At 41.4% G+C, this 12500-nt stretch overlaps 2 protein-coding genes across 2 annotated transcripts in view; one reads left to right on the top strand and one right to left on the bottom strand.

Annotated features, from left to right (window-relative positions):
- Nucleotides 1–10176, top strand: part of LOC128689693 (UDP-xylose and UDP-N-acetylglucosamine transporter) — a 17915-nt gene extending 7739 nt beyond the window's left edge. Inside the window, exon 4 of the mRNA XM_070087562.1 lies at nucleotides 9898–10176. Coding sequence (XP_069943663.1) covers nucleotides 9898–10161 — 264 coding nt within the window. The 3' untranslated portion in view covers nucleotides 10162–10176. The remainder of the gene's footprint in view (nucleotides 1–9897) is intronic.
- Nucleotides 5345–7477, bottom strand: LOC128689694 (uncharacterized). Its single transcript, XM_053778072.2, has 2 exons — nucleotides 7342–7477; nucleotides 5345–6267 (listed from the first exon to the last, which is right to left on the bottom strand). Exons 1-2 carry the CDS (start codon nucleotides 7351–7353, stop codon nucleotides 5689–5691), a joined length of 591 nt encoding a protein of 196 aa, XP_053634047.1. The 5' UTR covers nucleotides 7354–7477; the 3' UTR covers nucleotides 5345–5688.
- Nucleotides 10177–12500: the final 2324 nt, after the last annotated feature.

Below are 12500 nucleotides of genomic sequence, written 5' to 3'. Positions count from 1 at the left end.
TCTCTCTTCATGTAAAGGGGGAGGGGCATCTTTTTAAGTGTTTCACAAAACACGGCAAGCTTTCCCAAGGAGGCGCTTTTCACATCGTGAGTTGCTACATTTTATCATTTTTTTTTCAACTCTCTTTTATTTTAGATTTCGTAAGTTTCATTACCGTTTGGGGATGAATAATGTGCTATATTATTCCCAATTTATGATAAATTTTCTCATTCAAAAGGGGCGCCCCCCCCCCCCTCTCTCTCTCTCTCCCACACACACACACACACACACACACACACACACAGGGGGGGTGGTGGAACACCTGGGAAAAGGCAAGATTATTTAATGAAAACCCCAAAAGGGGTTCCTTTGGGAAAAGGCCAAAACCTGTGTCACAAACCTTCTGGATTTTTTGACAAGGTTAAAATAAGACACGATAGAGGTGGGGGATTGCATTTTCCTTTGACTTAGGACTTTGGAAAAGTTCCCCCCAAGGGGAAATTGGGGCAAAGGGTGGAGGATCAAGGGCATATAACAGGGGGCCTAAATGGGGTCAGGGGAAAACCGACAGGGGGGGCAACAACGGTCATGGTACGGGAAAAGGTTTCACGGGGGGCCCTGTGACGGCGGAACCCCCCCCGGGGGTTTTAGGACCAGTGCTATTTTTTTAATATGGAAAAAGAATGGGGTGGAAGGAATAACTTGAAGTGGGTTTCCCATTCGCAGATTGGGTGTGAAGCTGATGGGGGAAAAATTAAAAAGGGTGAGGAAGAAACAGGACTGCAAAGAAACCCGGGCAAGGGTGGGGCATGTGGTCCGGGAAAATTGGGTTCAGTTCAGTTCTGCCCCCAAAAGCAAAATCATAAAAGGGGGGGGCACAGAAGACCCCAGAAGAGTATAGGCAGGTGGACAAAAAAACTTAAGGTACACAAACCGGCACGTCACCGGAGGCACACATCAACCCAAATCTGGTTTCAGCATACGGGCCCTGGAACCTAAATAGGGGTTCCGATACCTTAATGGGGAAACGTTCAAGGCACTTAAAAACTGTGTATGTTAGGGCCCCTACTGGGTATGCAGCACCAGTCCGAACCCCCACCTGGTCAAGCACCTCAAGAAGTTAGAAAGGTTTTAAAAAAGGGTTTTAACAAAGGGGAATCCCCGGCTGGGAATGTAAAGAGGAAAAGGGTTTAAAAATCGGGCTTCAACTGGGGGACAGAAAAGGGTCAGGGAAAAAAACCTTTAAAAATAATGAGAAACCCAAAAGGTACGGGTTTGGATGTTCCAGAGAGGGGGCACAGAAACAAGGGGTCAAAACTAGTTTAAGGGGCTGAAGGAAAAACTTTGGAAAGTATTTTCCCAAACATAGGTCGTCAGGGAAATGGGAAAAACCTAAAATGAAGTAGTGAGGCAGGAACCATACATAGTTTTGAAGAAAAGGTATGACAAAGTTCAGGAAGCAGGGGAGGGGGAGGACCTAGGAAAGGGTCCCGGGGAAAAGGGGGCCAGGAGCTGAGTCTCGGCCCCCGCAAAAACAATTAGGGTGGGACAATTGGGGGGAGTACACACACGGGGGTGTCAGGGGTGGGCGCTGTAACGACCTTTACACACACACACACACACACACACACACACACACACACACACATGCAGCCTCAACTAGGTGAGTACAACTAGGTAACTAGGTGAATACACACACACACACGACCAGTGAAGAGGCGGGGCCAGGAGCTAGGACTCGATCCCTGCAACCTCAACTAGGTGAGTACAACTAGGTGAGTACACGCACACACACACACACACACACACACACACACACACACACACACACACACACACACACACACACACACACACACAGGAGAGATAGGGGGGACATGATAACGACATACCAAATACTGAGAGGAATTGACAAGGTGAACAAAGAAAGGATGTTCCAGAGCTGGGACACAGCAACAAGGGGACACAGTTGGAAGTTGAAGACACAGATGAATCACAGGGATGTTAGGAAGTATTTCTTCAGCCACAGAGTAGTCAGGAAGTGGAATAGTTTGGGAAGCGATGTAGTGGAGGCAGGATCCATACATAGCTTTAAGCAGAGGTATGATAAAGTCCACGGTTCAAGGGGAGTTACCTGGTAGCGACCAGTGAAGAGGCGAGGCGAGGCGCTTGGACTCGACCCCTGCAACCTCAACTAGGTGAGTACACATGCACACACACACACACCACAGACACAGTATAGTCTAGGTGGCCAAAGACTGCAAACCTCACTCAAGGAAAAAGATCTTGGGGTGAGTATAACACCGAGCACATCTCCTGAGGAGCACATCAGTCAGATAACTGCTGCAGCATACGGGCGTCTGGCAAACCTAAGGATAGCGTTCCGATACCTCAGTAAGGAATCGTTCAAGACTCTGTGGCGGCGGGAATCATACATAGTTTTAAGATGAGGTTTGATAAAGCTCATGGAGCAAGGAGAGAGACGACCTAGTAGCAATCAGTGAAGAGGCGGAGCCAGGAGCTATGAATCGACCCCCGCAACCACAAATAGATGAGTACAAATAGGTGAGCGCACACACACACACACATCTTTTCAGAAAGAGGAAGCCCATTGCTATAAATGAAAATTAATTAAAACTAAATAACACAATGAGTATATACAAGCATTTTATGGAGCGCTAAACCCACGTGTGTCCACTTCAGCAAGGTGATGGAGCTCGATCCTCTGTCTGCTAATCGTTGCCCTGTATCTGTCTAGTCAGCACGTTGGCCATCTTGTGTTCCTACAACAGCAATTATGTAATCACAATCAAAAATAGATAAATAGACAGAATATGATAAAAATTATATTAAAAAGAATGAGGTACATGTTTACTGAAAATGTTAAAGATGTAAAAAGAAATACTGATATCGTCTTGGCACTGATTACAGATTGATAAAGATTCAGATACACAGATAATATGATCTCTCTCCAGCACACCTTGTCCTTACCCGGATTCCTGTTGACGTGGAAGACCATCGCGGACCACTGTGTTCGGTTCAATCGGTCGGCTGTGTTGCCCGTCCTCTCTTTCGTACCTGGTCTGGCTCACTTACCCAGACTCTGGCTCTTCCTCGCCGGCAACGTCCTTACACAGTATCCTTTATTTGATCCAATTATGTTTCTGTTAGTCTTTGTAGTTATCCTAGACGCACGGCCTACCTCTGAGGAGCTGGATGAAGTTAGTGACTTGGGCGACAAGCCAACACGTGGATATGAATATACGTAATGCAAAGCAGGCATTTATTTTTCACGACTTTTCGATCGGGACTGAATGCAGTTCAGAGCAAAATATCGTCTAAGCAAGAACCTGGATCAGTATTGTGTTTAGAAGTTCGATTTTTTTAATGTATATATATTTTTTAATATTTACTGGACTGTGCCGTGGAAAAAAAGTTAAATTTTTGGTAAATAGGATTAAAACTGTTTATAGTAACAAAACCTAACGTAATAAAACCCATCCTCATACAGCCTAACGTAACCTTGAAAAACACTCTTGCACAACCCCCTTAATGTATTTAGGCTAATATCCTAGAAGTTAAACTCAATATTGATCAGAACGTGCGTTAGATAACGTGTTTTTATGTCTACTGGATGATGTTCGTTCCTTAACCATGATCACCAGATATCTTTGTGTGAGTTCCGTGTTCAGATTGACTTCCGAATGCAACGCGCTCACCGTCACCCTGGTCCTCACCCTCAGGAAGTTCCTCTCCCTCGTGTTCTCTATTGTTTACTTCCAGAATCCCTTCACCCTGAAGCACTGGATGGGCACCCTCTTGGTCTTCGCTGGCACCTTCCTCTTCACCGAGGTTTACCAGAAGACCCGAGAGGCTTTCCAAGCCAAACGACCCAAAGCGGAATAGTGACGGAGGATACCTGAACTTATTAAAATATACATTCAGCGCTGTATAGCCCTTGTGGCTTAGCGCTTCTTTTTGATTATAATAATTAAAATATACATGAAGACACTTTTTTTGTTAATTCTGTGTTTTGATGGAGTAAGCTGGAATTTTTTTTTAAGAAAAAAATTCTTATTATTTTGAGTAGTAGTATGCAACAAGTTTACAGCCAATTCTGAGTAATTTCTTAAGTTAAAATTATTTTTTACTTTGAACGGTGAACATTTTGAGCAATAATTTAGAGACTGGTCACTTAAACTGGTAAATTTATAATAAATACGGTTTAAAATGCATTTCAATATTTTTAAATACAAATTCATAGAAGGATATACCCCTTATTTCCTCATTATATCTCCAAGGGATAATAATTATATTGATAATAATAATGTTAATAATAATAATAATAATAATAATAATAATAATAATATTATTATTATTATTGTTATTATTATTATATAATCTTAATGGTAACAGTGAGGACAAATTTATTATTAACAAAATATGGCAGTTATAATTACTATAAACAAAAAAGGAAATAAAAATATTTTATATTAATTTTTATGTCAATTACATTGTCATCCCATCAACGAAGGTCCCTTGATTCCGATGAGATCCTCTTGACTGAAAGACTTGTGATCCGTCCTCTCCTTTTATTGGCTAAAACCAATAAAGGAAAAGAACATTCTTACACACACACACACACACACACACACACACACACACACACACACACACACACACACACACACACACACACACACACACACACACACACACACACACACACACACACACACACACACACACACACATATATATATATATATATATATATATATATATATATATATATATATATATATATATATATACATATATATATATATTGTTGCAATCAACACATCATCAGGAGCTTGTAAAATTGCAGAAAAGAGATGTTGAACGTTTCAGGGAATAGGTCCATTTCGTTATCTAAATTGCAAAAAGTTAACCCATATCACAGTGATATGCTGTAATGCTATAATATTCATCCTTATGGTTGTAGGCACTGTTGTGCCTGGGGGCACTTCCTGTATCCATCTCTCTCCCTCCCTCACTCACTCCAGTGAAGACGGTCCTTTGGGAATGTACTTGTTTGGACATCCTCCTCATTTCTGCAATTTTGCAAGCTCCTGATGATGTGTTGATTGCAATACGAAAGGCCTAGAGCTATCATTCTACTCCCTCCGTGGTTGTTTTGCATCCTGTATCGCTTTGTAATATATATATATATATATATATATATATATATATATATATATATATATATATATATATATATATATATATATATATATATATATATATATATATATATATATATATGAATGAGTACCCCATAAACCCATCTATCTTTGAAAGTAAAACTCTTTTTTTTTTTTAATTTAATTATGTATTTATTTTTGCAATAATTTGAAAAAAAAAATGACAAGAACAAGAAAAGAGTGATTGGTCAATAAACAATAAGTAGACATCGTCAGCATGTGATCAGTTCTGTCAGGCTTAATATTGGCTGCTGGAATTGATAAATTTTTGTCTGTATTCTTCTCTTTGACTTTTACTTGGTTAAACTAAACTACAGTTGGAATATTTGAGGTTCGACGCTGCTTCGAAGCTTTTGCTCTCTAAATTAAGACATGTGTTGACGTGGAGTGTGTCTCAATATCAGCCAACTAACAACGGAGAAGCGTCGTTATCCAGTAGCTCTCAAATTCGCCATTTGAGTCTTTAGTCTTTCTTCTCTAACTTTATCTGGGGATTTACCACAAGAGGTGAGAGATGTGGGTAGAGTCCGGTGTAAGGAGTGATGTAGGGAAGGGTAAGCTTAGCAGCGGAGTGATATATGCCAGAGTATGGACTGATGGTTGAATACACGCTGGGGATGCTGGCCTGAGTAACAAGGGGCACAGTAAACTTAGAGCTCGCAGCTGGGACAGTATACGTGTATGGGGCGCTATAGGCGGTGTAGGGAAAGGCGCCAGGAGCGGCGGTGTAGGGAAAGGCGCCAGGAGCGAATTGCGAGTGGTAGAGAAGCACCTGGGGATCAGCTTCTGGCTCAGCGTCAGCAGAGCGTTTCTCGCGCTTCTCTTCAGTAGGTTTGACAGGCACCAGGAAAGGATTGTATGGAAATGCGCTGTAGGTGTAGGGAAGGCCGCCAAATGGGTATGGGATGACTCCAAGATTGGAGTAAGAAGCAGTGTAGTGCTCGCTTGGTGAGCCGGAAACAGTCTTCAGCGTTACCAATGGAGCTGGCAAGGCGATAGTCTGAGGCCTAGCGGCGGCGACAGCCACGAGGGCGAACAAAACCTGCAACATTGATTTTTACAATAAAGTGAAATTAAGTGACAGTGAAACCACTGTCACTTGGTCTTTCCAACTGGAATTTCCAAGTGACATGGTGTTGAAATTTAAGTACAAAATAATATTGAAGGTATATAAACTAGAAGGATTTTTTTTAATAAAGATTATTTAGAACTTTATTCACTCGCTGTAAAGAAATTCTGAAACTCTGTCTTTAGACACTTTGTAGTGGAAAAAAACGCAGAACGTATGCAGGTAGTTGGCCAAGGTAATAGAAATGATTGATTGAATAGTAAGGCGAATACTAGGATAAAGAAAAAAAAAGTTGGTTTGTAAAACTGTTTTTCAAAATAATGTAGAGAAATGAAATGCACTGTGTAAAAAAATAAGAAGATACGGGGTTACAACAGTTGTGATAGGAGTGAGAAAAATAAGAGCAAAATAATGAAACGTGTTTCTCCACGCGATGAAAAACTGTGAAATGATAGATAATGAGGGAGAAGTTTTAAGGTTGGAGGATATAGCAGAAGGTGGAATGGAATCAGAAGTAAGAGGGAAGTGAGTGAAGCAGAACAGAGCAAAAACATTAACAGAGAACACTTGTAATTCTTCTGTATAAAGGAAAATGGGGTAAGAGAAAGTGCAGAAATTATATTAAAATAAGTTTTTTGGAGCACAACAGGAAAAACGAATGATAAAATTATGATTATTAGAAAATAGTAGTAGTACCGACTCTTTTGTGAGGATGTCATAGATAATCTTTAAATGCTACAGGAACGAGGAACTTAGAGACAGTCATGTCATATGGGAAATCAGTTTTGGCATGGATATTATGTAGAGATTAAGAAACTGATAAATAATCAAATGATGTCAAGACATGTCATGCATAATTTAAGAATTAGTAACGATACTTTTATTTCAATGGGATTCACTGATGCTAGTGAAGGACTCTTGACCCAAAGAGATACCTCTTCCTCTGATCAAACATGTTTACCTCACATTCACCTAGTTCTGTGTGAATAGTATGTATTAAGCTCTTCCCTGTGAATACAATAGTAAAAAAATATTAATGATACTTACCAGAACCTTCATGTTGAGTGGACAGGTGAGTGAGCTGGACAATGAGAGATGCTGGTCCAGCTGGTCTCTTATATACCTGACCAAACCATGTCTACCAGCCCCGCCCAATGTGCGTCATCCACGCCCTCACCACGCCCGCGACTACCAATCCTCTCATCCCTCCCACCATACATCACACACACATACACACACACATACACACACACACACACACACACACACACACACACACCACACACACGCAAAACCTTAGTGAAATATCAAGAAGTTGTTGAAATTTCATTAAGTAAATAAAGCATGAGAGGAAATTGAACTTTTTTCATTGACTCTAATAATAATATCTGAATCCTAAAGAGAAAATCGAATTAATTTAACAGAGGTGCACATCTCTGAAAGCACACAGAGCACTACACAACAGCTGTTCTCATAACTCCATCATCCACAATTGTTCCCACAGACATTATAGCAGAAACAGCCTGATCGTGTTAAGTTTTGCCAAAGTTATGCGGTAGGCTTCTGCATCTCAGCTATAAGTCCCCCCCCTCTAAGTCTGATGACTTCCTTACATTTTTTTTTATTCATGGCGCTTGGCACATATGTCGACCGACAAAATTTTCGAACCGTGGTACCAATTCCATTACTGTTCCTATGCTGAAAGTGCTATTTATTTGTAACAAGAAGTTGGTTGACCAGTATGTTATACACCATGTAACCTGTGCGAGTTGCACACCATGATATGAAACACGTATGGACACCAAGGACACTATCAGAAGAGGTTTTGGTATGTATCTTTACGACCAACAGACGAAGAACGTCGATTTCTTAAGTACCTTAAGCCTTGCAATCATGATCGTTTCCTAACTAAATCACATGTGGGAATATATATGATGGTGTATCCTTAGTGACATCTCTCTCTCCTATATAGTGAAGATCAGTTGGGCGGCACCGTTTACTGTAGGGAAGCAGACAGACTCGACATAAGTGACTGGAGCATCATCAGCAGAGTGAGAGTGAGAGAGAGAGAGAGAGAGAGAGAGAGAGAGAGAGAGAGAGAGAGAGAGAGAGAGAGAGAGAGAGAGAGAGAGAGAGAGAGAGAGAGAGAGAGAGAGAGAGAGAGAGAGAAAGAGAAAGAGAGAAACAGACAGACTGAGAGAATACATGATTTCAACAAGTTTTATTTTTAATAGATAGACTACATGTTATGACTAGTAAGCTACGGTGGTATAATGTCACGTCTCTTATTATACTAAAATTAAAATCCGTATAGAACAATATTTAGATATATCATAATGATATATTTACTATAATATTTTTATAACATAGTTGCAAAATAATATAGAGAAATGAAAGGCACTGTGTAAAAAATAAGAAGATACGGGGTTATAACAGTTGCGAAAGGAGGGAGGGTTGCCTCCATGCTAGTGAAGGGCTCTTGATCCAAGAAATTAAGGCTGCCCTCCTCTTCCTCGGATTAAACCCAATTACTTCTAATTCCTCAGGCGCTGTATGATCTCTTTAATATTAATAGTGCTAATGACATGAAATAAAATTATCTAAACTTGTATTTAAAGCCAGGTTGTGTAATACTCATGGGGAAGCACTAAACCCGTAAGGGTGGTTTAACGCCTGTCGTCTAATGGAAAGTAGTCAGGCTTGATTCAATTAGAGGGAAGGGCAAAATTAATCCCCTGGATCAAGAGCTCTTTCCCAGTATCAAATACAATAGTAATTCTGTCTCGCTGTCTTCTCCTGTGCCAGAGAATACTTGGTGTTGGTGGTGATGTTCTTCTTGGTCAATGTCACCAACAACATGGCCTTTGGATTCAAAATTTCTGTTCCACTCCACATCATTTTCCGCAGTGTAAGTGTATAGTTTACATTATTATGTTGATGAATGGTTCAGAGAACCGACAGGTTGATAAATTAGACACATGTGCAACACTTGGGTATCTTTATGTATACTATGTTTTGTGTACCTCGATATGCGTTCGTTGGTATGTCTACGCTGCTGGTTATACTGTTAGTGTATCAGGATGTGTATGTTAGTATGTATATTTTTATACGTGCGTGTTCGAATATATATGCTGTTATGTGTTGTTATTACGTGAATGTTCGGACATATGCATTATAACGATAAACCCTTGACTAATTCATTATGAAGGGCTAACGCAACCTCGATTCTCCTTCGTTAATCCCGTAAAAATCACGCTAAGTATATTCACCAATTTTACCTGCATGTTACTGAGGAGGACTTAATTTTAGTTTTCGTTTAATATTTGTGGCAGGGAGGATTGATTGTCAGTATGAATCTGGGGATCCTGGCTCTGGGACGTCGATACTCAGTGTCGAAGTACATCTCAGTCTTCATGATCACCTTTGGCACCATCATCAGCACCCTTCCTTTTGCTGAACATGTGGATATATATATATATATATATATATATATATATATATATATATATATATATATATATATATATATATATATATTATATATATATATATAAAACTAATAATTATGATCCCCTTGTGTCCCTATGCACACCTTGTGTGCAGCCCCAGGACGAGAAAGAAGGCGGGTCTTCGGGTGAAATTTCGAGTTTCACGACCTGGTTGATGGGTATTGCGATTCTTACATTTGCTCTCTTCATGTCAGCGAGGATGGGCATCTATCAAGAGTGCCTCTACACGAAACACGGCAAGCATTCCAAGGAGGCGCTCTTCTACATCGTGAGTTGCTACATTTTATCATTTTTTTATTCAACGTCTCTTGAGTTGAGATTTCGTAAGTTTCATTACCAGTTTGGGTATGACGAGTAATGTGCTATATTTTTCTAATTTATGATAAATTTCTCATTCAAGGAGCGCACTCTCTCTCTCTCTCACACACACACACACACACACACACACACACACACACACACACACACACACACATACACACATACACACATACACACACACACACACACAATGGGGCCAGATAACATCTCTCCATGGGTCATGAGAGAGGGAGCAGAGGCGCTATGTGTACCCCTAACAACAATATTCAATACATCTATCGAAACAGGGAGATTGCCTGAGGCATGGAAGGCAGCAAATGTAGTCCCAATCTTTAAAAAAGGAGACAGACATGAAGCACTAAACTACAGACCAGTGTCACTGACATGTATAGTATGCAAAGTCATGGAGAAGATTATCAGGAGAAGAGTGGTGGAACACCTAGAATGGAATGACCTCATCAACAGCAGCCAACATGGTTTCAGGGACGGGAAATCCTGTGTCACAAACCTACTGGAGTTCTATGACATGGTGACAGCAGTAAGACAAGAGAGAGAGGGGTGGGTGGATTGCATTTTCTTGGACTGCAAGAAGGCGTTTGACACAGTACCACACAAGAGATTAGTGCAAAAGCTGGAGGACCAAGCAGGGATAACAGGGAAGGCACTACAATGGATCAGGGAATACTTGTCAGGAAGACAGCAGCGAGTAATGGTACGTGGCGAGGTGTCAGAGTGGGCACCTGTGGCCAGCGGGGTCCCACAGGGGTCAGTCCTAGAACCAGTGCTGTTTCTGGTATTTGTGAACGACATGACGGAAGGAATAGACTCCGAGGTGTCCCTGTTTGCAGATGACGTGAAGTTGATGAGAAGAATTCATTCGATCGAAGACCAGGCAGAACTACAAAGAGATCTGGACAGGCTGCAGACCTGGTCCAGCAATTGGCTCCTGGAGTTCAATCCCACCAAGTGCAAAGTCATGAAGATTGGGGAAGGGCAAAGAAGATCGCAGACGGAGTACAGTCTAGGGGGCCAGAGACTACAAACCTCACTCAAGGAAAAAGATCTTGGGGTGAGTATAACACCAGGCACATCTGAAGCGCACATCAACCAAATAACTGCTTTGTAGATGAATGGTTCAGAGAACCGACATGTTGATAAATTAGACACATGTGCAACTCTTGGGTATCTTTATTGAGGAAACGTTTCGCCACACAGTGGCTTCATCAGTCCATACGTAGGAGAAACTTGAAGAACAGGAGGAGAGTGAGGTAATCAGTCCCTCAACCTTGAGTCGATGTGTTCAGTCCATCAATCTTGAATAGAATGGACTGAACACATCGACTCAAGGTTGAGGGACTGATTACCTCATTCTCCTCCTGTTCTTCAAGTTTCTCCTACGTATGGACTGATGAAGCCACTGTGTGGCGAAACGTTTCCTCAATAAAGATACGCAAGAGTTGCACATGTGTCTAATTTATCAAATAACTGCTGCAGCATATGGGCGCCTGGCAAACCTCAGAAAAGCATTCCGACATCTTAATAAGGAATCGTTCAGGACCCTGTACACCGTGTACCTTAGGCCCATATTGGAGTATGCGGCACCAGTTTGGAACCCACACCTAGCCAAGCATGTAAAGAAACTAGAGAAAGTGCAAAGGTTTGCAACAAGACTAGTCCCAGAGCTAAGAGGTATGTCCTACGAGGAGAGGTTAAGGGAAATCAACCTGACGACACTGAAGGACATGAGAGATAGGGGGGACATGATAACGACATACAAAATACTGAGAGGAATTGACAAGGTGTACAAAGACAGGATGTTCCAGAGATTGGACACAGTAACAAGGGGACACAGTTGGAAGCTGAAGACACAGATGAATCACAGGGATGTTAGGAAGTATTTCTTCAGCCACAGAGTAGTCAGGAAGTGGAATAGTTTGGGAAGCGATGTAGTGGAGGCAAGATCCATACATAGCTTTAAGCAGAGGTACGATAAAGTTCATGGTTCAGGGAGAGTGACCTAGTAGGGACCAGTGAAGAGGCGGGGCCAGGAGCTTGGACTCGACCCCTGCAACCTCAACTAGGTAAGTACAACTAGGTGAGTACACACACACACACACACACACACACACACACACACACACACACACACACACACACACACACACATACACATACATAGTACATAGCTTTAAGATGAGGTATAATGAAGCTCATGGAGCAGGGAGAGAGAGGACCTAGTAGCACTCAGTGAAGAGGCGGGGCCAGGAGCTGAGTCTCGACCCCTGCAACCACAATTAGGTGATTACAATTAGGTGAGTACACACACCTAGGATCCATACATAGTTTTAAGAAGAGGTATGATGAAGCTCATGGAGC

Source organism: Cherax quadricarinatus, chromosome 22 (genome assembly GCF_038502225.1).
Source record: "Cherax quadricarinatus isolate ZL_2023a chromosome 22, ASM3850222v1, whole genome shotgun sequence".
Taxonomy (NCBI): Eukaryota; Metazoa; Arthropoda; class Malacostraca; order Decapoda; family Parastacidae; genus Cherax; species Cherax quadricarinatus.
This window is presented reverse-complemented; position numbering and strand designations above follow the sequence as displayed.